General features: G+C 39.7%; 1 protein-coding gene across 3 annotated transcripts in view; it reads right to left on the reverse strand.

Annotated features, from left to right (window-relative positions):
• The window catches only part of PLCE1 (phospholipase C epsilon 1), a 328,855-nt gene that overhangs the window by 280,125 nt on the left and 21,359 nt on the right, over positions 1-27,371 (reverse strand). For all 3 annotated transcript variants that reach the window (XM_067024972.1, XM_059054408.2, XM_059054405.2), the window contains exon 2: positions 8,578-10,130. In XM_067024972.1, the coding sequence (XP_066881073.1) occupies positions 8,578-9,780 (1,203 nt within the window). In that variant the 5' untranslated portion in view covers positions 9,781-10,130. The remainder of the gene's footprint in view (positions 1-8,577; positions 10,131-27,371) is intronic.

Raw genomic sequence — 27,371 nt, forward strand, 5'->3', positions numbered from 1 at the left:
GCTCTGAGGGTCAAGGGAAGCATAGCTAACAAGCTTGCACTGGGTCTGAGGAAGGAGAGAAGACACCATAAGTGGGTGGAAACTGCCTTTATTCATTTATAATTCAGGGAGTCATTCAAGAAATACGTATTGAGTACTGACTGTCAGAGAAACTCTGTACTGGGATCAGTGGTAGGGGGAGGGGACTGGTAGTAAAGACCATGGAGAGAATGTGAAATCTAAGCTCAGGAAGGAAGGATCGGTAGGAATTAGCCAGGTAGAAAGGGGAAGCCAAACTAAGCCAGGGGAAGGCAAATTTGCTGTAGAGGACCAGATAATAAATATTTTAGTCTTCGCAGGCCATACAGTCTGGATTGCAGCTACTCAACTCTGCTGTTACAAGGAGAAATCAGCTGTAAACAACACATAAAAGAACAGGTGTGACTGTGTTCCAATAACTTTCATTGGTGAAGAGTAAAATTTGAATTTCTTATAACTTTCACATGTTATGAAATGTTATTATTGTGATTTTTTTGAAACCCTTAAAAATGAGGAACCATTCTTAACTTATATTTTAAGAATATCTGTATTAAGGTATATGGGTGTTTAGTCAAGGCCATTCCTGAACTAGGAAGATAATATGCATTTCTAAACCAAAGATACTCTTAGACCCTCATACCCAGGGCTGGAACTAGGGTGAGACAAGTAAGCTGCCTAGGGCTCAAAATTTAAGGAGGCACTCACTAATAAGTACAGAGTTGGCACTTGCAAGGCCCTGCCTCCTTAAATTTTGCACCCTAGGCACCTGCTTGTCTCAGCCCAGGCCTGGCCCTGCTGCACCTGTGCATGATGGAGCACATTACTATGAAGTGGTGACATCCTCCTCAATGATCACTGCCTCAGATGCCTTCCTTGTGATGCACAAGTTTGCAGGAGACAATCTGGTTCCCAGCCACTGCTCTGGGGAGCAGAATTCGGATAATTAGAAAAACGACCTATATGCATGATAAAAAGCTTGGGCAGAAGAGGAAGGAGAAACTATGCAGACTTGGAGTTTGGAGAGAATTGTGGGGAGAAGGAAGATAGAAAGTTTTACTTGAATGTTTTTGCTGGCGGGGTAGTGTAAGAAAGACTAAGAATGAGATCAATATCCAAAGGAAAGGTTTAACAAGATTCACTGTGCATTAAAATTGGAAGCCTTCTTTGCTGCCCTCTTGACTTTCATTCATTATACCTATACCTATACATATATCTAGCTATATACTGCAAATCACAATCTGATAACAGACTTATATCCAAAATACATAAAAGAATTCAATAATTTAAAAAAAAATTTTAATGGGCACAGGATTTGAATAGGCATTTCTCCAAAGATGCATACATAGTCAACAAACACATGAAAAGATGTTCAACATCACTAGCCATCAGGAAAATGCAAATCAAAACTACAATGAGATATCACTTCATACCCACTAGGATGGCTATAAGCAAAAAGAAGGACATTAAGAAATGTTGGGGCTTCCCTGGTGGCTCAGTGGTTGAGAGTCCGCCTGCCGAAGCAGGGGGCGCGGGTTCGTGCCCCGGTCCAGGAGGATCCCATGTGCCGCGGAGCGGCTGGGCCCGTGAGCCATGGCCGCTGAGCCTGCGCGTCCGGAGTCTGTGCTCCGCAACGGGGGAGAGGCCACAACAGTGAGAGGCCCACGTACCACAAAAAAAAAAAAAAAAAAAAAGAAATGTTGGTCAGACGTGGAGGAATTAGAATGCTAGCACATTGCTGGTAGGAATGTAAAAAGCTGCAGCTGCTTTGGAAAAAGGTCTGGCAGTTCCTCAAAAAGCTAAGCACAATTATATGACCCAGCAATTCCACTCCTAGGTATATACTCAAGAAAACATATGTCTACACGAAAACCTGTACACAAAAGTTCACAGCCAAAAAGCAGAAAAAAAACCAATGTCCAGCAACTGATGAATGGATAAAGAAAATGTGGTATATTCATGCAATGGAATATTATTCAGCAGAAAAAAGTCACATAGTACTGATACATGCTATAATATAGATGACCTTTGAACCCTGAAAATATTATGCTCAGTGAAAGAAGCCAGTCACAAAAGACTACATACTATATGAGTCCATTCATATGAAAGTCCAGAATAGGGAAATCTATAGACATGGAAAGTAGATTAGTGGATGCTTAGGGCTGGTGGAGGGGGGAAGGGGTGGAGAGAATGGAGGGTGATAGCTAAAGGGTACGGGGTTTTTTTTGAGGTGATAAAAATGTTCTAAAATTGTGGAGATGGTTGCATACATATGTGAATATACCCCAAACCACTGGATTATATACTTTAAATAGGTAAACTGTATGCTACGTGAATTGTATCTCAATAAAGCCATTTTAAAAAGAAAAAAAAAAATCAAAGCATTTCTCCTTCCCTCCAAGGGGGTCTACTGGGTTTCAATGTATGGGCTCTCCTTGAAGATCATTGTGTCTTTGTGTTGCTGAAGGCAGAGGGGAAAGGTTTTCTGCTGAGTTCTTTCTGAGGGTTTGAGGGGTGATGGCCTAAATGAGAGGGAAGGGGTTGGGGTTCAAGGGCTGAGTGTTGGGGTTAGGGATTTGGATAACTGAGCTCTGTTGAGACCCTTGTTTAATCTGAGGCTCTGAATGCATCCAGGCCTGCTACTACAACAAAAAACTACTGGATGAGGCTCTTCAGGGTCAGAAAATGACCCTAGCACCATTGTCTGAGAAGACATTTTCAGGGAAGATCCTGCCTGAGCCATGAGTTAGTTTGGTCATGGAGGGTCAGGGGATGGTCACCGCCCCCTCCCCCCATTGCCAAAAATGCTTCAATCCTTGAGTGTTGAATCCCATCACTCCAGGAGGCCTATAAGCCCTAAGGGGACTGCTGTACTTGAGTCAGCACTTGGGAGAGGAGGGGAGGGGAGGGGCGGGGTGGGGAGGTGGGGAGAGGGCCACTTCATCACTCATGACTATGGGGAAGTCATTCTATGGGCAGCCTGAGTTCCTCCTGTGTAAAAAAATGCACAGTGTGGGTTAGATCAGGCCTCCACCTGATGCTCTTAATCTTTGCCCACGGGTTCTGATTCTTTTCAGGCCACATTTTAACCACAGCCCATTTCCAGGGATGGGGCAGGCCTCTCCAGCTGCCAATTCTCATTATGCAGGACATCTGGGGAAAAGGGAAAAAAAAGAAAAAAAATCCTAATCTGATTGTGTCCTAAAGCTAACATAAGAATAACAGTTCATAGCAAAACTTAAAAAAAAAAAAAAAAGAGTAACAGTGGCCATGAATACATTTACCTTAAACTACGGTCCAGGGTCAGTGTTTCTCATTCCTTTTTTTTTTTTTTTTTTTTTGTGGTACGTGGGCCTGTCACTGTTGTGGCTTCTCCAGTTGCAGAGCTGCAGAGCACAGGCTCCGGACGCGCAGGCTCAGCGGCCATGGCTCACGGGCCCAGCCGCTCCGCGGCATGTGGGATCTTCCCGGACCGGGGCACGAACCCGTGTCTCCTGCATTGGCAGGCGGATTCTCAACCACTGCGCCACCAGGGAAGCCCGCCCCCCCCCCCTTTTTTTCTCTTTTGTTGCCAAATCCTAGCCAAAGAGCTGGTGTAACTACAGAGATGTGGAAGTAAATTCATTCTAAACTGCCCCAATGCAGCTAATAAGGGAAAACTGTCCTATTGACAGCCCATCACATTTTCCACTGATGCACTAGATGTGACTAAACTGCACAGGGGCTGGCCGGGAGCTGGATTCCCTTTCACTGTGCTCAGCAGGAAGGGGCCAGCATCGTCCTATACCCATGTCATGACCCTGACATAACCCTAGTAATGGAAGAGGAGGCCTGGCATGTCCCCAAGTACAGGCTTTCAGCTTACCTGGGCACCCTGTGAAATTTTAATTATTTCAAGGTCCAAACTGTACCCAAGTTGCAGGGAGACCAAATTTCCAGATAAGAAAACAAGACATGTTGCTATTTCAACTGCCATCTATTACAACACTGGACAGCAGGGCTCAATGGATATTTGATCATCCATAACAGTTACATCTTAGAAGATGAATTTATTATCAGTTGGTCCCTTTACACATGTAGAGAAAATAAAGAATCCAGGACATATATGCTGACAAAGGCATTTATGTTAAACACTCAAATATTTTTCACTGCCTCTTAAGTTTAATTTTCTCTGCTAGAGAATAGAATAAAATGTGAAGGAGAAAGACACATTTTAGAAGGCAGAAAGCAGAATAGGGAATAGCGACATAGAAGCTGGTTTTTAATTTAGTTTTCCTAGTCTGATTTCTAAAAAGTAAAACTTCATTTTTTCTATTTTGTTGTATATATTCTTTCATGGTAAATCCTCTTGTGGATCACGGCAGGGAAACAAATGAAGCAACAAAACAGGACCTGGTGGGCTGTCTGCCCTGCCACCTTCACATTCTCCATGTTCCATCATTCAGTGCACGCAGAACTAGGTTACATGAGTGATTCCAGCAGAGGCAGGATCCTCTTGTACTTCATATTCAGAATAACTCTAGATACTTAAACTCCCCAAAATTTGGGCAAGGGGAGAATTTTTTTTTTAAAGGAAAAGCACCTTTAACCAACATCTAACCTGGAGAGTTTAGCCACTTGCCAAAATATGCCGTCTTGCTGAGCCAATAAATCGAAAGCAGGCAAGGGGGGTTGTAACTGAATAAGGGGTAGGTTTTAATTTTTTACAGGCAGGAGGAGGAGGATACCAATATGGTTAGTCAGTCAGCAAGCATTAATCCTCATTAATGTCTCCCATTCAAATCCATTCTTCCCTGCACAGCTGTGCAAACATAAATTAATTGGGTCATTTTGACGAAGGCATACAAGAAAAAAATTTTTTAATGTGAGGCAAAGGAACTAATTGGACAAATAACACATACTCTAAACGTGTGGGAGGGATTAAGCAAGCCACCACATCATAGATGGAAGGACATACCTTCAACTGCATACCACGGTAAACATCCCTGTGTGAGAAGGCACCAAAGAGTAGAAGGAGGTGGGGACAGTTCATGACAAAGCGCAAGATAACAGCCCCAGGTGAGAAGAGGGGCAAGGCACCGTGGGAGGACTTTATGGTAGCATTTCATTTAATCCCCCAAGAACCATTATTCCCAGTTTACCTTTAAGGCAATTAGGGACAAGGAGGTTAAACAACTTGCCCAAGGTCACATGGCCAGTAGGTGTTGGAGTCAAAGTCACAATTTCAATTCAGGGCGACTGACTCCAGAGACCATGATTCTAAGCATGGCATTGTCCTATTTTCTTAATACTTGGCATTGTGCTTGCACTATGGACAGTATACAAAAGGTAGGGCCATTTCTTGACCTTAATAAGCTTACAATCTGATTGGAGAGCCAGGACGGACATGTGAAATAATCAAAGAAGAGGAACAGGAGCATAACCTTGGGGGCCTGCAGTTTTTTTAGATGGAGGATGGAATTTACAGGAGCAGGGGGAAAGGGGCTATAATTCATCTGTGCAACTTTTGAGAAGGATTTCCACCAGATTCAAACTAAAGAATGAGATGCAGAGACAATATGATACTTTAGAAAATATTGATTCATTTCTGCCATGTTTGAGTGTTCAAAAAAGGTTCTCCTTTCAGAAATTACCTTAAGAAAGGACAGGAGAATAAGCAACAATGTCATACTTGTATAGCACAGGGAACTATATTCAGTATATTTAATGGAAAAGAATATGAAAAATTATATTTATATATATATATATATATATATATATATAAAAAACAATCACTTTGCTGTGCACCAGAAACTAACACAACATTGTAAATTAACTACAAAAAAAAAAAGAAAGAACAAACGAATGAACAGGAGAACAACTGGCCCATCCCCCAGCTTCATCTTTAGGGTTAATAAAAATGCCCACAGCCTCCAGGAAGCCCAGACAGAGAGAAGGAGAGAGAAGTTCCTGAGGTTTACTCTGAGGGAGGTGTGGCAGGCTCTCCCAGCCTCCAGAGACTAAGAAGCAGGAAAAAGATGATTTACATCATCTCTTTGGTTCTTTTCTTTGGAAATTACCCATCCCAAGGCCTCTGACAGACAGAAAGGGACAGGTCTGAGTGAACATTCTCAGAAGAAGTGGCAGGGCTCCAGAAACTGGAGGAATGAATAAAGGCATGCCAAAAATTATTCTGAAATTGACATCAGATTCATGACCCCCATGACTGTATAAGTGTGTGGGGAACTCTGATAATGGTTTCAAGCCATCTACTTCCATTTACTTTGTGTATTTAAATTTCTGTTGTGTTCTTAATGTTCAATTTCAAGTGTACATGGATTTTAAAATCAATGCATTTTTAAGCGGGTTGACATGTTGCCATCAGCAGCAGTTTCACGGTCAGCACTGGACAAGTCACCATAGTGCAGGCAGGACACACATGCCTGGAATGAGCTTTTTTCTCCTGTGTGGACAAAATTGTGTCAGAAGAGCTGGGAAGCATGTGGGTAGCTGACACCAACTCTTGACTCAGGTTTCATGAGGAACCAGATGAAGATTCAAAACCAAATCCCTTGACACTTGCTGGGTTGAACTGCCCATCAAATGTACAGAGAGAAGGGCCTGCAAGCTGTCACTTTTCAGGCAGGCTCCCAGGGCAGCCCTGACACTGCTGGGAATGAGAGCCGGGTCAGGGAATTTAGGGCAGAGCAAATATTCCTGAAATGTCCTGACCAAAAAGCCAAGAGCTCAGTTTAAGCTCCTGGTCAGTGGTTCTCAACTCCATAGAAGCATAGAACCACCAGGGGAACTTTGAGAAATTATTCATGCTGTGCCCTACACCCCAGTGATTCTGATTCAGAGGGTCTGGGGTGGAGCCTGAACATTGATTCTAACACATAACCAGGGTTAGAGGCACCGTGTGGAACACGAGAAGTCTGAGATACTATGAGCATTAGTGAGTGGGGCTACTCAATCAACATACAGTGAAAAGAACAGAATTCTTTCACTCCTTTGAAAGCTTAATCTAAATTTTATATCTTTCTTGATCTCAAGAAACTAAGAGTGTGAGTTGCCTGGATTACAGTCCTAGTTATACCACTACTACCTAAGTGACTGTGGGCAAGGTACAGAATTTCCTTGAGACTCCGTTTTCTTAGCAATACAATGGGGTTAATAATCAGACCATATCAGAAGGTAGTGGAGATGACTGCATGAAATCAAGTATGTAAGTTATTCGGCCCAATGCCTGGCACATGTAAAATGCACAATAAACATTAGCTCCCATGGTTGATGATGATTAAAATAAAAATATACTAGTCATATTTCAATAAAAGGGATGTTCTGGACCAGGTTTTATTTACTGGGCCAGGTTTTAAGGAACTGTGTAAAACTGAAATGTGAGAGTTATAGAAAGGGTTCTTCCATGAAGATCAGTTGAAGGAAGTAGGGCTATTTAGCCAGAGAAGGGAAAAACTGAGATGATACAGGGTGCTGGCTTTCGATGCAAGGATCAGGTCCAAGAGTGGGCAGATAATTGTGTGCATTTCTAAAGCAGGAATCTTAACTTAAAGAGGGGGAACTGTGGATAGAACTCAGAGAGCCCAGAAATTTGGATGAAAAAAATTTTTTGTATTCATCTCAAATAGAAATTTAGCATTTCCTTCGATTATGAACTTCAGTAATACTAGCAGTACTTGTGATTTTTGTCACCAACAGAAACCACAGATATTTCCATATATTATAGTCATGGAAGAGACCTAAAATAGTATTTATAATTAGGGTGACCAACTGCCCTGGTTTGCCCAAGACTGAGTGACTTCCCAGAACATGGGACTTGCAGTGCTAAAACTGGGAAAGCCCCAGGCAAACCATTCCCTACTAACATTCATCACTGCTTTGAAATTATGATCGTTATCACATTGCTAGATGCCATTATTGCATTATGCCATTATGGTGCTCTGCTATATTACAATTTCAAAATTATCTTGATAAATGTATATCCACATAATCTGTGCCTTTTATGATCCTTTGTACTTTGTTTGATGCATTTAAAAGTGCTCTTCTCAGTTTAAAGACTTTACCAAATTGCCAAAAGGGCCTATGGCATAAAAAGGGTGAAGAGGGAAGAAACTGGGAGCATTGGCTAGAAAACGGAGGAAAACAGATTTAAGTTCCTTTAGGCCTTGCAACCTAAAAGCAAACAATGAGCTACATGGTAGAAGAGGACAGAAGCATGTCTCTCCAGAGGACACAACTAGATAATCAGTTGAGGGAGTCATTTTCCCACTGCCAGTTCTCTCCATCTTATAATCCTGCGTACAGTAACCAGGGGATCTCCCTAATTTCTCCCATCCTGGTGACATATGTGTATTTTGTTACTTATATTGTTGTGGCGTTAACACAATCTTGATAGCTATCAATTCCAGTATCTGTTAGGTCTACTGGTTTCCAAAAATTACAAATGCTTCCTCTAAGAATCATTTGCCAGAACTGAAAATTTCTCATGAATTAAGACAATGGAGATTTGGATTTTTAAAAAAATCAAACTTTAAAGAATTGATCAAAAGAAACTTTAACTCTTACCGGACACCACTGGGCTTCTGACAGACGCTGGCCCCCATCTCGCCTAGTCACCACTGTTGACAGCCGTTCCATGACTCTCCCACAAGGCAGTAAGAGACCGTTTCTCTTCCGATCAACGTAACTCCAAGCCCCCAGCCCAATGTGACCAGAAGGCAGAGTTCTCACAATTGCCCTTGTCCCAGTATATACAGATTTCTTTACTTCCCTGTCATTTTTACAAAATCTCCTCACTAACCAAGTGGACCGCTCCTTCTTGCTTTTGAATAAATCTTCTTCTACATCTTCACAATTATCAGGGAAGTCCTCAAAATGGCTCAGAAAGGTCTTGGCAGGTGGACTGTCAGTAAAATCCTCCCCACAAAAGCTGTCACTTGAACATACTACATTGGCCTTCGGGCAAGAGCCTTCAAAGCACAAGTATTTGTCATTCAAGGGGTCACAATGATCATACTGCAGCTGCCTATTCTTATTGTCACAGTTACTTGCCAATTCCATCAGTTTACAAGTATACGCCATGTAATTGTTCTTTTGTTCCCCACCAACAGCAGGTAGTACACAGTTTCCACAATCATCCAAAATCAAGTTATCTGATAGGGGACAGAATGTGTCTGACATTCTTCTGTCAACTTCATACTGAAAGTGAAATACCGCCATGTTGCTGTCAGGGTGTGCCCTGCCCGTCTCTATGATGGCTGATTGAGTTCCTAGTGGACTAATGCCCGCGGGAGGTCCGTCTATTTCCAGTTGAATTCCAGGGAACACCTTTCTTTCCAGTGAAGAAGGGATTCCAGTTTCCAAACACAGGCCTTCCTCTGTGGTAGAATCACACGTTTCATAAAACTGGCTCTGAGGAAGGCCACACTGATGGTTTTTCAGTATGTTGTTGCAGTTAATGTTAAGGTTTTTCACAGAGTCTGGTATGCTTTTCTCCCAGCACTTTTCATTACTGTTCTCATCACTTGTTATTTTCTCACTTGCTACTGAGAGAATCTGGGGCAAGTTGCTTCCAGAAGATTCTTCTGTAAGTTTGGTCAGTTGTGAGATGGTATGAGAAGTCTCCCCGCTCTGCCTGACAGGATGAGCCTTTGGAACATTGATGTTCGAGACCCTATCATTACTTTCATCTGCAGCCGACTGAGCAGATATCACTTTTCGCTGAGTCACAGGTCTGAGAACAGAAGCTGCCATTTCTTCAGAAGTCATCTTGATCAATGAGCAGCCTTTACTATTGCTGTTTCTCCCCGTTTGTGATCATGTCAAAATGTTAATAAAACTATGGGTTACTAAAATAATCTCAGGCGTACAAGCCCTCTGAGAAACAAAGGGACAGTTCCTTCATTTAGATGCATTAAGAGCCAAATAAATTTCCCCAGTTATCACTTACTACCATGTGCAGTATGCTCTTCTAGATCCAGGTTTTAAGGTGGTAGATCAATTTTCTTTCTTTGGTCATTTGAAGCAATTCTTTCGAAGACTTTTATTCGACATTGCATTCTGTAACCTCTGATTCATCACTGGCTTACAATGATTTAAAAATCCAGTTCAAATGTATCCTGTGAGAAAAAGGGATAATGTCAAACACTGTGGCACTAAACAGATTTTCAAAAATGAACTCATAATTCTAAGCTAAAGCAAAATATGAATCCATTTTGAGTAAGGAGTTTCGCAATCAGAAGTTGGTTTCATTTTTCTAATTCAATATTTCAGAACTTCTGTTTCCAGCCAGAATGGAGTAACAGAGACCAGATTTATCTCCCTTCCTTAAACAACTGAAAAAAAATCAGAAAAAAAATAACGAAATAATGGTTTTCAGAGATTGAACAACAGGCAACATAGGACAATGATCCCTGAAAGAAGAAAAAAACAAATAAGGTGAGCTCTATAAATGCCCTAGCTTACAGCTTGAGAGTTTTTAGGCTACCGGGGAGGGAGGTGGGACCCAGATGAAACCCAACAGTGTGTCTAATTTAAAGAGAAGTAGTTGAGAATTCAACGAGGCCAAGGAAGTTAGAGAAAGAAGACACATGAAGTAGAGAGGAGAAGAGATAAGGATGATAGCAGGCTTCTCAAAGAAACAATGCAAGCCAAAAGACAGTGGAGTAAATCTTTAAAGTACTGGGGGAAAATAAATAAATAAAAAAAATATATAAATAAATATATGTATATATGTGTGTGTGTGTGTGTGTGTATATATATATATATACTGCCTACTTAGACTTCTATACTCAGCAAAAATCTTTTGAAAACAAAAATGAAATAAGGACTTTTTAGACATATAATGCTGGAAGAATTCATCACTAGCAAACTCACATATAAGAAATGGTAAAAGAAGTCCTTTAGGCAGAAGGAAAATGATACCTGATAGAAATCTGAATCTATAAAAAGAAATAAAGAGTATGAAAAATGTTAAATATGTGGATAAATACAACTTTTTCTTACTTTTTAAATAACTTAAGATAACTGACCACTTAAAGCAAAAATAATAACAAAGTATTGTGGAGTTACTAACAAATGCAGAAGTGAAATATATGACAATAATAGCACAAAGGTCAAGAGAGAGGAAATGGAAATATATTGTTATAAGATTATTTTCTACATGAATCGGGATAACATTACTTAAAGTCAGGTTGTCATAAGCTAAAGATGTATACTATAAGCCCCAGTGTAACAAAAAAAAATATAGGAAGTAAGTAAAGATACTAGAATCTTAAATTTTTTTTCAACTAATAAAAATGAAGGCAGAAAAAAGGAAAAGGTGAACAAAGAACAGATGCAACAAATGGGAGACAGATGATAGATTTAAACCTTTCAAAGAGCATCTTTGGGCAGTGTTTCTAATTTTTTTCCCATAAAGTATATACATTTTTAACTCCCTCTGTTTCATTTGAATAAATTATTCAGTTGAATGTCAATTGACATAAACATTTTCAATTTGTAAAAGACATTATTTTAAAAAATAATTTGGCCTATTTTATTCTCCAAATTATTGAACCCTGCTCTCTGTTGGGAACTGTGTAATGGGCTAGAAAGCCAGGACCTGCCTGCAAGTCTATTAAGGAGAGAGAATTGAACAGATTTCAGTCCAATGTGGCAAGTGCAATTATAAAGGATATTCAAGGCACTCTGGGCCCATAGGGTGCCCATTACAAGTATACCGTTCATTTATAGGTAAAGCTGTTCTTCCCAAGGCAACTGATGGCATTCAGGCTCTGCTGTCAACACCAGATTCGCCCTGTCTTTGCTCTTTACCACACAGATGTCCCTCTTCTCCTTGCTTCCTCCTTTTCTGCTCTTCCCTTCTTCTCTTACATATACGTCCCCTCAAGCAAGGACAGTCACAAACTCTCACCTGCTCTCAGCACATGCAGGTCTTCACAACTACCCTGAAGGATCAAAGGACACTCTATCGATCATATACATCACAGGGAACAAACCAGCCCACCCAGAGCAGCAACGTCCTGATACAACATCCTAACCCTTTCCACCTTTTGTGTCTTCCTTCCAACTTGGTTTCTTTTTTATTTTCTTCAGAAAATGCCTGTCTTATTTTTGTAGATAGATACTCAGTATAAAACAATTCAAACAATGCAGAAAAACACACACTATTTTTTTTACCTTAACACAAATTCCACCATCCGGAGATAACCATGATTAATACTATGAGGAACCTCCTTCCAGAATGCTCCCTATGTATTAACATACAGAGATATAAGTATATAATTACACAAATACCAGATCATAATGTGCATGCTGTTTTACACCTCCTTTTAAAAATTCAAAACGTGAACAACTTTTCATGTCAAGAACTATACTGAATACTTTAATGGCTTACGGCACCAGCTTTTAATATCTTTGCTCCATTTTTTAGAGGAATGTAATTTTTCAAGCCAAAGCCTTCAGATTGTGAACTGTCCTTCATCCTTCAGATGAACTGTCAAGTTCATCCGTCCTTTCTAACCCATGAGGAAGGTAATTCAAGGTAGGTGCTGCTTAAGTCCTGTTCTAAGCATTTTATAATTCTTATCTCATGTAATTCTCACTCAACTCTACCAGATAGTGTGATGGTTTTTAAATATGTCCACAAATTCTGTGATACTCCTCCTTTCAAAAGGTGGAGACTGATTCCCCTTTCCTTGAATGTGGGCTGTACTTAGTGACATCCCGCTAACACAGACAATATCATGGAAGTAACAGTGTATGACTTCTGAGAATAGCTCATAAAAGTCATCGGAGTTTCTTCCTGGCTCTTCCTCTCTTGCTTTCTCTGGCGGAAATCAGCTACCATGTCATAAGGAGAGTTCCCTGTGGCAAGAACTGAAGCCTCCTGCCAACAGCTACATGAGTGAGCCATCTTGGAAAGTGATCCTCCAACCTCAGTCAAGGCTCCACATGAAGGCAGCCTCAGTCTACTTCTTGACTGTAACCTCACCAGTGACCCAGAGCCGGAAGCACTCACCTGAGCCCTTTCCAAATTCCCGACCCACAGAAACTGTGAGATAATAAATGTTTATTGTTTTGAGACATTAAGTTTTGGGGATAATTTGTTGCACAGCAATAAGTAACTAATACAGATGAGTTCCATCATTATCCACGTTTGAGAGATTAAAAACCCAAGCAGAGAAAAGCTAAGTCACTTGCCAAAGATCACACAGCTGGAAAATGGTGAAGTCAGGATTCAAATCCAAGAAGCCTGACTCTAGAACCTATGCTCTTCTCCATAGTTATGCTGCTTTCTTTGCTATCTAGTCTAAAACCCCACAGGTTTGAATTTCTGATGTCCCTTGGCTACAGAGATCGATGGCTCCTGGGAGGATCCTCTTTTATTTCTGGAAGAGGCTGAGGTTTCTGTTTTGCCTCCAGGTGTAACCGGGACTGAGCAACATCCCAGGAAAATGACTCCCTGGAGCACTGACTTGGCTCCGTCTCACATCATTCCTTTATTCGACAAATATTTACTGAGTACAAAATTAAATGAGGCAAGGATGTGCCCCTGATTTCCTTACAAGCTAATGCATCATCGGTTAAGATACAGTGCAAATAAGGTGATGATCTGGGTTAACAGAGAGGAAGAGCATCTAAATCAGATGGTGGGCACAAGGTGGGAGAGACTGCAGGAAGTACTTCCTGGAAAAGATGTTGAAGGAGCTGAGGTATGAAAGACAATAAAGGAGTTAGCTAGAAAAGAGGTGTACGGACTTTTACGAGAAGAGCAATTGTGGACTCTCCTAGAGAAAAACAGTAAGACACTGGCGCCTGGCAATTCCGGCAAATATTTTAACCACTTTGCGGTTTGATTTCCTCTCCTGTAAAATTGAAATAAAATCAGCTACTCCATAAAACTGTGAAGGAAATGTTCCGAAAACCAAAAGTTCAGTGCAAATGTTTGTTATTCTATGCCTTGTAAATGTCTTGATGAGAGAAGATGACCAGAGTTTAGCAACTCTGTTGTATTTGTGACATGGTATTGAATTACTTTTGCCAGATTCACACACTCTACTCCTCAGGTCCAGTCAAATTTGAATTTCTGTTCTATAACTGGGATTGACTCCCTGAATCTCAGCTGCATGACCACAGCTGGTTATATGATCAATCTCGAACTGCCCTTACCACATCTATAACATTGGAATGAAACACACATGTTACAAATGTCAGCAGTTCCTGGCCCATCAGTAAATGTTAATTTTCTACCTATCTCCTCTAGGTTGTCTTTGAGGGAAGTTGGGTTTGGTTAGAGTTATAGTTAGCATTAGACTGTTAACTGAAGAAAAGCTGAAGCCCGAATGAAGATCAGAGTCTAACAGATTTGAAAAAGAAAGGGATGGAAAAAAGCATTCTTCATTTCTTTTTTTTTTTTTTTTTTTTTTTTTTTTTTGCGGTATGCGGGCCTCTCACTGTTGTGGCCTCTCCCGTTGTGGAGCACAGGCTCCGGACACGCAGGCCCAGCGGCCATGGCTCACGGGCTTAGTTGCTCCGCGGCATGTGGGATCTTCCCGGACCAGGGCACGAACCCGTGTCTCCTGCATCGGCAGGCGGATTCTCAACCACTGCGCCACCAGGGAAGCCCACATTCTTCATTTCTTAATGTGCACAGTTTTGTGGGGAAGATTGGAGAAGGGCCAGCCTGGGAGAGGTCAAACAATATGTGAGAATATGGCAGAACAAGAGAAGACTTGTCAAGGTAGCATTTCCAAGCTAGAGATGAATTGGGATAGATAATGTGTCAAGGGAAATGATTGGCCAGGGAGTAAAGTTATGGAGACGCAGGGGGTGCTAGAAATCCTAGCCAATCCTAGCTAGAAATCCTAGCCAAATCTTGTAGTAAGACAAGAAAAAGAAACGAAAGGTATAAGAAGAATCAGGAGTATCACAGAATAAGTTTTCAGCTTCAGAGTAGGGGAATATCAGTCATAAATAGCCTTGTTGATAAGTTTCCATGGGCTAAATCAGGGGGCTAGCAAACTACAGCACCAGGCCAAAATCTGGCCTGCTATCTGTTTTTGTAAATAAAATTTTATTGGAACACAGTCATGGCCATTCATTTATATAATGTCCATGGCTACTTTCACATTACAGTGGTAGAGTTGAGAAATTGTGACAGAGACCCTGTGACCTGCAAAGCCAGAAATATTTACCATCTAGCCCTTCACAGAAAAAGTTTGCCAAACTACACACTAAAACGCCTGTTTAGAGCCAGAAAACTGAACATGAGGCTTATTAGCCATTTTCATATATTTGAAGAACTGAGATGAGGAAAAAGTCTTGTTTCATAGTTTCAAAAGGTAAGATCAGGGTCAAAACAAATGAATTATTGGGGAGGCATGCTTTGGCTTAGTTTGATAAATAATTCCCTAACTTTTAGAGCTGTTCCACAAAAGACAGGCTATCTTGGACAGCAGCCTTCTCCGCATTGTTGATAGAAAGATAGAGGTACTATGTTCAGCATAGTAGGTATTCAATGTCTCTTGAACAAATAATAGAGTGAATGAATGATTGTCTATAATGTTTAATTATAAAAACAATGGCTAATACTTATTGAGCATGTATTGTATGTCAGGCATGTTCTAAGCACAGTGTACGTATTATCTCATTTCATCTTCATCTTTTATCTCATAAAATTATCAGTAGGGTGACAGAGACTTGCTAATTGTCCCCCCAAATCTGTTCACATTTTCCTCAATAATAGAACTTCTGAATTTTAGTGAAGCATATGGCCATCCCTTTATTAGCCTCCCCTACAGCTAGATGTAGTAATACAAATAAGTTAGTGCTAATTAGATATAAGCAGAATGGTTTGCTACTTAGGGACAGTGTCCTTGAAGGGAGAGAGTGTGCCCTTCTCTTCCTCCTCTTTCTCCCTTCTGCTGGCTGCAGGGAAGGCATGATGGCTGGAGCTAAAGCAGCCACATCAGACTGTGAGGTAAACAGGAGAATAGATGCCTTGCATAGCAAAGAAACAAGATAGAAGCCACTATGCCTGTTTCCTAGATTTGGAAGAGAGAAAAATAAAATGCTATCTTCTTTAAGCTACCACTATTTTAGGTTTTCTGTCACAGGCATCCAGATCTGTTCCTAACTAATAAAGGTGAGTACTATTGTCATCTGCATTTTATGAATGAGTCTCAGAGTATTTGAGTGACTTATCTAAGAGTACAGAGGAGTGTAACAAGGAAGCTATATAGAAAATTCCTGCATTGGAGGGAAAGTTATAGTCCCTAATTCCTACTACATTTCCAATTTTATGCTCTTAAACCAGATGGAATGCTTTGTGTCATAAAAAATAGTAAAATTAGAAAAATATTAAATACAAGCATTGTATTGTCTTTTCTAACTGTAGGTGTTGGAAGGAAGTGGGGCATAACAACAACAACAAAAACTAATCTACTAGACAATTGTCTATTATTTATTAAGTACCTGTTATATTCCACAGGGTTCAGAAAGCAAGATGGCCAAGGAAAAGGGGATCAGTAAAGCTCTGATGGAGGGAGATTTGAGCTGGAACTTTACAAAGAGGTAGCACTTATTTTTATCCTTACTCGGGTAGAATGAGTGTTGTAAAGAAAGTTGAAGAAAATATAATGCATAACTGTGAATTCATCTGAAGCTCATAGGAGAACATTTCAACTAATCAAAGAAACTGAAAATTTCTCAGTAATTTCACCATCATGGAAGAGAAATACTAGGGTAACCATCAAAGTTGGTAACAGAATAGTTCTATTTGCATCTTAACTTACAGGATTTTATAGAGTCCCTTTGAGTATCATGTGTATGACAGACAAACAAACATGCCACAGTTATTTACTTATGCATGCTCTTCTCCAAAGTCCACTCAGCAAAGAGATTAAAGAAAATATTATGTCTGCACAACACTTTCCTCCCTTTCTCCCAACCACAGGCGCATGGAGTGCACAGTTGTAGGTGTATGCACACACCCACACCCAAACTCTGCATGATATGAGTCAGTCTTCACTCTTTCTTCTCTGGTGAATGTCTGCTGTTCCAGCCTCTCCTGACCTCCTTTCTCTGAACTATGATGACAGAAATTCCATAAGTCACAAAGAAACAAAGATCTTTAAACACTCCCAAAAGGCACAGGTGTACCCATCTAGATCATTTTCCAAGACCCCAACGACTTAACCCTTTGTGACTTTTACTCTCTTTATTAGAAAAGTTTCAGAGTTTGATGTTAGACTTATGACCCAGAAAACTCAGAGAGACCTTAATCTTTCTACTCTGTGTACACTGGATATCAGGAGTTGATTGATAGGTAGATGAGAAAGTTACACAAATAAATATTTTTGAATGAATACATTGATAGGTCTGCTGATACAGTAACATGGAGGATCACAAAAAAAGTTTGTCTATACAGGTTAATTCTCAATTGTAAAACTCCCAAGGAAAGGAAATCCTCACTGTAAACACAGTCTGCAGTCAGCTTGCAAATTGCCCCTTCTCTCCCTATTGCTCTCCCAGAAATACGGGGATACAGACATTAGTAGAATATAACTTTAAGCCAAGAGTGGAGGCAAATAGGATTATGGTGTTGACACTCACAGGACGCATGCACACAAAAATTCATGTTTTTGATAAGATGATGAGAAGAGAGAAAAGTGGGCAGTATTTGACCCTCCATGATTTAGTCCCAATCGATTTTTTTCCAGTTTCATCTCTGACCAATACCCTCAAGGAAAAGATATCCTGTCACACTGGTCTTTTTGCCCTTTATTGAACCAGCCTAGCACTTAATGCCTCTTGCATTTCCCTTACTACTGTCTTCTAACTTAACTAAGACTCCATCACTCAGCTTAAACAGCATCTCCTCTCTATAGCCCTCTCTGATGCTCACTTGTCAGCATTACTTGCTCTCATCTGTGTTTCCCATAGTTCTTCCCACATCTCACCAAGCATGTCACGGCACACTATACTGTAGTTATTGATAATGTAGGACCCCTGCGTGTATTGAGAGCTTCTGAAAAACAAAGACCTTGCATCTTCAAACTTAAGGAGTTTTCTAGAGACCCTGCACCCCACATTGCTGGCTTATACCTAGGCATATACTTGGTCTCAAAAGGCATTTGATTCTCTCCTTCCTTTCCACGGCTACTTGAGCCCAATCCTTGCCCCTTAGAACCCATTAGAACTTAAGAGCTTCCAGTCTCCCAAATTCTAGCCTCCTCTTTCAATCCATCCCATACAATTTTTAGAAAAATCTTTCCCAAACACTATTCTCATCCTTTCATCCACATCAGTTGAGAAGGAACAGAGCGTCACATTATTTAGTGTGGTAAATCCAAACCTTGCCCCAATCCTCAAGAATATCATCAATCTGGGACTTCCCTGGTGGTGCAGTGGTTAAGAATCTGCCTGCCAATGCAGGGGACACGGGTTCAATCCCAGGTTCAGGAAGATTCCACATGGCACGGAACAACTAAGCCCGTGAGCCAGAACTACTGAGCCCACGTGCTGTAACTACTGAAGCCTGCACACCTAGAGCCCACGCACCGCAACAAACAGTAGCCCCCACTCTCTGCAACTAGTGCTCTCCGTGCACAGCAACAAAGTCCAATGCAGCCAAAAATAAATTTGAAAAAAAAAAAAAAAGAGTATCATCAATCTGCAAGGACTTTGTTTTGGATTGGTTTTAATCAATAACATCAATTTGGAGAAAGATAACATCCTAACCATACTGAGGCTTCTAATCCATAAACATGATGTAGCTAACTCGTACTAGTGCGTCTCTCTCCACATACATATGAATATATGTAGGTATATGTATACACACATCTCTGTATATATATATACATATCTTCTCTTTTTTGCTGTTTCATAACTATTTTGTGATTTTAAAGCTTTTCCTAAAACAATATCTGATTTCCTCAGAGATAATATTTAAGTTGAAATACCTTTGTATTAAAACTAGATTAGATGTCATGGACATCTAATAGTACTTTAAAGATAAAATACTGGGAGCAAGATGTGCCTTAGAATTAAATTGGTTTTATTGTTTTTAGGTAGAATAATGCCTGCATGTTTACTGTTTTTATGAATGTGACATATTGTGTGATAGCTAAGCCTAGCAGCTGTCTCATGGTGAGTGATACTTATATAAGGGCAACCTAGAAAAAGAAAACTCTGTAGATCCTGGGGGAAAGAGGGACTCTTCTTGACTATTTTCTGCATGTCATAGATGGAAGAGCTGCTGCAGGGCCAGGCTGCTTTCACAGTGTGTATGTCACTTGCAGAACGTCACACAGCTGAACTGTGTGTGCTCACAGGAGGCAGAGGACAGCAGGTATGTAAAGTGGCCATGCTGCGTAGAGGCTGGGCCAACCACACAGCCCTCTGGAGTCTCAGGGAAGAGCAAGCCATGTATGGCATTGTTGTTTGAATGTGAACTTTTAATAGATTATTAACATAAAGTATTTTCTCATAATCCTCAAGAATTTTTGGCTCATCTGGAACCTTTCGTGAAGGTAGTGGAGGGCTACCAAGGCAGCTAGATCTGAGAAGCCACAATCCTGGAGAGCAGGGAAGCCCACAGAAGAAAGTCTGACATTTGCTTCCACCTTGTCCTACAACTAATTTGCTGCTTTAAAAATGATGGTTGACTCTCTACAAAACAGAAACAGACTCACAGACATAGGGAACAGACGTGTGGTTGCCAAAGGGGAGTGGGGGAGGGAGAGGGATGGACTGGGACTTTGGGGTTAGTAGATGTCAACTATTACATATAGAATGGATAAACAACAAGGTCCTACTGTATAGCATAGAGAACTATATTCAATATCTTGGGATAAACCATAATGGAAAAGAACATAAAAAAGAATGTGTAAACTGAGTCACTTTGTTGAACAGCAAAAATTAACACAACATTGTAAATCAACTATATTCCAATTAAAAAAATAAGTTAAAAAAATAACTAAAATGGAAAGTGATGGTTGAGAGGCTCAGACATAGATTACACAGATTAATATTTTGTATTCATCTATATAGAGGTCTTGCACATCTTTTGTTAAATTTGTTCCTGTCGGTGCTGCTATTGTAAATGGAATTATTTTACATTTCATTTTCTAGTTGTTTGCTGCTAGAATGCAGAAATACAATTGATTATTGTGTGTAGACATTATAACTTATACCCTTGCTAAGGTCACTTATTACTTCTAGCAGATAATTTGTAGGTGACTTAGAATTTTCTACACGGACACCCATGTCATCTTCAAATAAAGAGTTTTGCTTCTTTCTTTCTAAAGTGTATATATTTTGTTTCTTTTCCTTTTCTGTACTTGTTAGGATCTCCAATTTTGATGCTAATATAAGTATAAAGAGTGCATATCCTTGCCATGTTCTCAGTCTTAGAGAGTATTCTATACATGATTACTTAATAGGATGTTAGGTGTAGGTGTCTCATAAATGCCCTTTGTTAAACTGAGCATGTTTCTTTGTATTCCTAGTTTGCTGGAATTTTTATCACAAATGAGTTTTGCCCAATGCTTTTTCTGCATTTATTGAGATAACTGTATAATTTTTCTCCTCTAATAAGTTAACATGGTATAGGAATGCAAGAGATTTCTGTGCATTAATTTTGTATCCTGCTACTTTACCAAATTCATTGATTAGCTCTAGCAGTTTTCTGGTAGCATCTTTAGGATTCTCTATGTATAGTATCATGTCATCTGCAAACAATGACAGTTTTACTTCTTTTCCAATTTGGATTCCTTTTATTTCTTTTTCTTCTCTGATTGCCGTGGCTAAAACTTCCAAAACTATGTTGAATAACAGTGGTGAGAGTGGGCAACCTTGTCTTGTTCCTGATCTCAGGGGAAATGGTTTCAGTTTTTCACCATTGAGAACGATGTTGGCTGTGGGTTTGTCATATATGGCCTTTATTATGTTGAGGTAGTTCCCTCTGTGCCCACTTTCTGGAGAGTTTTTATCATAAGTGGTTGTTGAATTTTGTCAAAAGCTTTTTGTGCATCTGTTGAGATTATCATATGGTTTTTATCCTTCAGTTTGTTAATATGGTGTATCACATTGATTGATTTGCATATACTGAAGAATCCTTGCATTCCTGGGATAAACCCCACTTTAAAGGATGCTCAACATCACTAATCATTAGAGAAATGCAAATCAAAACCACAATGAGGTATCACCTCTCACCAGTCAGAATGGCCATTATCAAAAAATCTACAAACAATCAATGCCAGAGAGGGTGTGGAGAAAAGGGAACCCCCTTGCACTGTTGGTGGGAATGTAAATTGATACAGCCACTATGGAGAACAGTATGGAGGTTCCTTAAAAAGTGAGAAAGTAGCATTGACATATATATACTACCAAATGTAAAATAGATAGCTAGTGGAAAGCAGCCGCATGGCACAAGGAGATCAGCTCGGTGCTTTGTGACCACCTAGAGGGGTGGGATAGGGAGGGTGGGAGGGAGACGTTAAGAGGGAGGGGATATGGGGATATATGTATACATATAGCTGATTCACTTTGTTATACAGCAGAAACTAACACAAAATTGTAAAGCAATTATACTCCAATAAAGATGTAAAAAAAAAAAAGTTAACACGGTAAACTATACTAATTGATTTCAAGTACTGAAAGAATTTTGCAAATTCATGGAAAATTCAAAAAACCGAGAGTAACCAAAATAATTAAGGGGAGAACAAATTGGAGGACTTACACAACCTATTTTCAAGACTTCTACAAAGCTACAGTAAACTTGATGGTGTGCTATCAGCATAAGGATAGAAATTTAGGTCAATGGAATAGAATAGAGTCTAGAAATAGAACAACACATTTACTCAATTGGCTTTTCAACAAAGGTGCAAAGGTAATTCAATGGGGAAAGGACAGTCAATAAATGGCCCTGGATCCAAACAGAAAAACAGTGAACATCAACCCCTACATCATAATACACAACAATTAATTCAGAATGATTTACAGTGCTAAACATAAAATCTAAAACTATAAAACTTCTAGAAGAAAACAGGAGAAATCTTCATGACCTTGGGATACAGAAACATTTCTTAGAACACAAAAAGCACTAACCATAAAAGGCAAAAAATGGTAAAATGGACTTAATCAAAATTTAAAACTTCCACTCTTCAAAAAAAAATACCATTAAGAAACAAAAAGGCAAGTCACAGATTGGGAGAAAATATTCACAATATATATATCCGAAAAGGTCTTGTATGCAGAATATATATTAAAAACTCTTATAACAATAATAACCAGAAAAGGCAATTTTTTTAAATGGGCAAAAGACTTGAACAGACACTCCACCAGATAATAAAACGGGAACAGCCTATCAATAAATTGTGACAGATCAACAAAATTTATGTATGGAAAAAAAAAGTGAACCTCAATCCCTTCTTCACACCATACACAAAAGTTAACTCAAAATGGATGACAATCCTAAATATAAATGCTAAAATTATAAACTTTCTAAAAAAAAAGCATAGGAGAAAATCTTTAAAACCACTGGAATAAGCAGAAATTTCTTACACTGAACACAAAAGTACAACCACAAAAGAAAAACAATTGATAATGTGAACTGTATCACAATTAAAAATATCTGTTCTTCAAAAGGCAAGCCATAATATGGTAGAAAATATTTGTAATATAAATATCTAACAAGGGCTCTGCATTCAGAATACATAAAGATCTCCTACAACTCAACAATAAAAAGACAAGACAATCTTTAAAAATGGGCAAGGATTTGAATAATCTCTTTTCAAAAGAAGAAATACAAGCACATGAAAAGATGTTCAACATCATCAGTCATCAGGGAAATACCAATTAAACTCTCAATGAGATAGCACTTTATGCCCACTAGGATGGCTGAAATTTTAAAAATTGATCATACCAAAGTTGGTAAGAATGTGGAATATTGTGGTGGGAATATAAAATGGTACAGCCATTTTGGAAAACGATTTGGCGTTTTCTTATAAAGTTCAATATTCATTTACCATATGACTTCCAAATTCCACTCATAGAAGAAAAATAAAAGCATGCATTCACAAACAGACTTGTATGCAAATGTTTATAGCAGCTTTATTCATAATAGCCTCAAACTGGGAACAACCCAAAAGTCTATTAACAGATAAATAAACAACCTGAGATCTATTCATAGAATAGAATACTGCTCAGCAATTTTAAAAAATGATCTTCTGATGTTGTAACAAACATAATCTCAAGATTTTGAGATTCAAAACATAAATCTCAAAACTATTAGGTTGTATGAAAGAAGCCAGACACTGACTGATTCCATTTATTTGAAGTTCTAGACCAATGCTGTCCAATATAGTAGCCACTAGCCACATGTAGCTATTTAAGTGTAAGTAAAACATTAATTTAAATTAAGTGGAATTAAAAATTCAGTTTCTCAGCTGCCACATTTCAAGTGCCACATTTCAACAGTCATATTTGACTGGTGGCAACTGTACAGGACAGCACAGATATAGGGAACATTTCCATCCTGCATAAAGTTTGGTAGGACAGTGCTGTTAGAAAACAGGCAAAATTCTGGTATTCAGGAGAATCAGATGAGTGGTCACTGGGGGTTGGTGGTAGGGTGGGAAGGAGTGGAAAGACTATAAAATGGCACAAAGGCACTTTCTGAGGATGGTGGAAATGCTCTCTATCTTGATTGGGGTGGTAGCTACCCAGGTGTATACTCATTCAACAGTATACATTACCCCACATCAGCTTTTCAAGTGGACCACAGGGCTCATTTCATTCCCACTTCGACTCTCAGCCAGGCACCTCTGAGCACTGAACAGCTTGCTCAATTGTACAATGTGATGCTGAGAGAGCAGCAGGATAGTGGAAACATTCAATCTGAGTTTGTCTGCATTTGACCTTGCTAAGGCTTAGTTTCTATATCTGTAAAAAGGGCAGGGGGGAGTAAAAGTTTCTCACGTAATATTCACAATAATCCTATGAAGTAGAAATCCCTCAAAAAATAGTACCTTTTATTCTTATCATTATAAAAACTTCTCCAGAGTCTTCCCATATAACTTCTTGAAGTAGGACCATGTCTATTTTCCTGTAAATCACCTCTGAGGACTATAATAATAAAGGCTCAATAAATATTTGCTCACTTACTGCTTTGTGTAGAATATTATTTGTATGTTAGCATGAGATGATTTTCCTTAACTCATCCAGTGCATGCAGCTAAATGATTCTTTAAGTTGTACAAGTTTACTGGGTGCTTAGCACACGTGCAAGGTAGTACATGACTTCACAGGAAGAGAAAGGCACAGCCAATACCTACAGGGAAATCATTTGTTATTATAGAGCTCCAAGGAAAAACCTTAGGATATGAGCTATTATCATGAAATACTGAATAGTACAGTCCAGCCAGTTAAAAAGTGGGGGGAATCACTCAACAGTGTGTACTAATTGTGCACTAGATAAAAAATGAAGATACAGATGGCAGAATTCAGAATGAACTCAAGTCACAAGTGAAGAAGTCCTAGAAAATGTCAGTCTTTAAAAGAGGACTCTGCCCTGGGAAGCGAGACCAGGGAGAAAACGGAGGAGAGAAGGAGAAGGAGTCTTGTCTTGGAGATGGGATGGAAAGTCATGGGTTGGCTGGCACATGGAGGCTACTGTGCCCTTGCTAAGCCTAACTGCAGCAGAAGCAGTAGAACCATCCTGGACAATTCATCCTGGGGTTGGAAGTTCTCATACCAGGTCAAGGCAGCACATTTTTGGAAGCCGTGTAATGAAGAGGAAGAGGAACGTGGGAAGGACCCGGAGCCACTTCCCTGAAGGCCTTGCTTTACCCAACGGATGCATCAAAAATATAATGGGCTTCCCCAAGCAGCCAACTGCCACCATTTAGCTGGGGTACCTAGAGCTCATGTTACAAGCAATTTTTAATTAACTGATAGTTAGGCAACATCAACACATCCATTCGCTAAATGTTTTTTTCAAACTGGTATTATTCTACAAGTCATTCCTCAATTAATGTAATTGTCTTTCCAAAGAATTAAAAATACATGTGATGAAAACAAACTCACTCTGCATGAGATAAACATAATAGGACTCTTCTACTACCTAACACATTCTCACATTACAGCCTCTCAGTAAAATGATCCTGATTTAATCAAAATAAGATATGATTCAACTCCTACGAACTCTTTTCTTCGTGGCTGTGCTTCCCGCTCTCCCTCACTCCTGGGGTCCGTTGCATCTGATACCTAGCCTACATTTCATCATCACACTGAGTAAAACATTTTCCAGACGCAATAACTCTCCAGTTTCATACATGTTCCCCCACAAAGCCCTAGCAGATGGAAAACACTTTTAAATCCACATACTTAATGCATAGGATGGCCATTTTCATTTTTATATTTGCATGATATTTAACACCAGCACCAATGAAGGTCTTCAGAGGTCCTCTGGTCAACAAACTTCAAAATTATTCCTGTTCCTCATGGCTGCCCACCAATGACATCAAATTCTGGGTGGAAGCCCAAGCCAACAACTGACTCAAACAGTTGATATCATTCTAATGGTGCCTGTTTTCAGTAGAGTTAAAACTGCAAATAGAACACCTCATTAAAACTCAAAGTTCACTTTAGCTGTGCCTCTGATTTACCACTGAGAAGTCATCATCCAAAAGGGAGAGGCAATATTATTCATACTTTTTGCCTGATTGAAAAATAATGAAGTGAACGAGTTTTCTGGGTTCTGCTGCTCTTGTTTTGTTGTTGTTGTTGTTTGTTTTTAATTTGTTTAATCTATAGGACAATACCTTGGCACTTTTGCTATTTTTCAGAGCAGTGTACCGCAAAGTACAGAGCTGTTTGCTGAGTCCACAATCCAAAGCAAGCAGGGCTGCTCTGACCTGCACGACCAGCCTTCCGGCCATTCCTGAGCCTCTGACAAGGGTGGAAGGGGAGTGGGGTGGGTATTCAGGGAGGCTGAGGGATGTGCAGGTGGAGGCAAGGAGCCCAGACATGGCCAATCTCAGTATCTGGATAGTGTGGGCTCCTCAGCAGATCAGCTGTGTCGCATGACACAAGTAGTACTATACCTGGTAAGGTGTAGTTCATTTTTTGTTATCATTATGTCATTATTTCAAGTATCAGTTGTGATTTTTATGATGAATGCCAGGGATAAAAAAACAAAGCAGGCTTTGGCAAGAATGTTGTACCACTTTCTATATTAATGAACAAATAACACATTATATTTTTCCAACTATAAAAGTAATACACATTTACTGTAGAAAATTTGGAAAAAGTCTGGTAAGTATAAAGTAGAAAAGATAAGGTAAGATCATTAAGTAAGTCCTAATTTTGTTATACCTTCTTTCCAGTTTTTCCCCCATGAACACAGATCTTTCATGGAACTGAAATTATACTGTTTATACCATTTTTATCCTGCTTCTCTTGTTTAATATTATATTGTCTAAAAGAATAACTTTGGGACATAATGAAATCTATATAAACATTAGCAATCTCGTTCTCAACATTCTAAATCTTATTATAAAAAGGAGAAGATCAGGAAAAATCACATGCTGTGCCTCCCTGAAATCATGCATCATCTCACCTGTTTGATATATTTGTAAACACTGCCCCATTCTTGGAGTACAACAACTTCCAGATTGCTCAATCTTTCTTCCAAGGGCTGGCCAACCAAAGGGTAGGATTCATCCATTCACTTATTCAACAAATATTTTCTGAACACCTACTGTATGCCAGATGCTATGCTAGGCACTGAGTACAGATGGTCCATAAAACTACCAGGTCTAACTGAAATTTATTAAAGGGATATTTACTAGGTTTAAGTGACATGATATTAAACTAGGCCAAATGGAGCCAGGTTTGAGGGTGATCTGATCAAAACTAGCCTTTCTAGTTCACCAATTTGACACCCACCTCAGCCACGGTGGTCTAGCTCCTGTTTCCTGAACCTGCTTCCTTTTTTTAAAAATTAATTAATTAATTTATTTATTTATTTATTTTTGGCTGCATTGAGTCTTCATTGCTGCGCACGGACTTTCTCTAGTTACAGTGAGTGGGGGCTACTCTTCGTTGTGGTGCACGGGCTTCTCATTGCGGTGGCTTCTCTTGTTGCAGAGCATGGGCTCTAGGAGCGCAAGCTTCATTAGTTGTGGCTGGTGGGCTCAGTAGTTGTGGCTTGCAGGCTCACAGTTGTGGCGCACGGGCTTAGTTGCCCCGCGGCATGTGGGATCTTCCCGGACTAGGGCTTGAACCCGTGTCCCCTGCATTGGCAGGAGGATTCTTAACCACCGTGCCACGTGGGAAATCCCTGAACCTGCC

This window comes from Kogia breviceps, chromosome 2, assembly GCF_026419965.1.
Source record: "Kogia breviceps isolate mKogBre1 chromosome 2, mKogBre1 haplotype 1, whole genome shotgun sequence".
Classification (NCBI taxonomy): Eukaryota; Metazoa; Chordata; class Mammalia; order Artiodactyla; family Physeteridae; genus Kogia; species Kogia breviceps.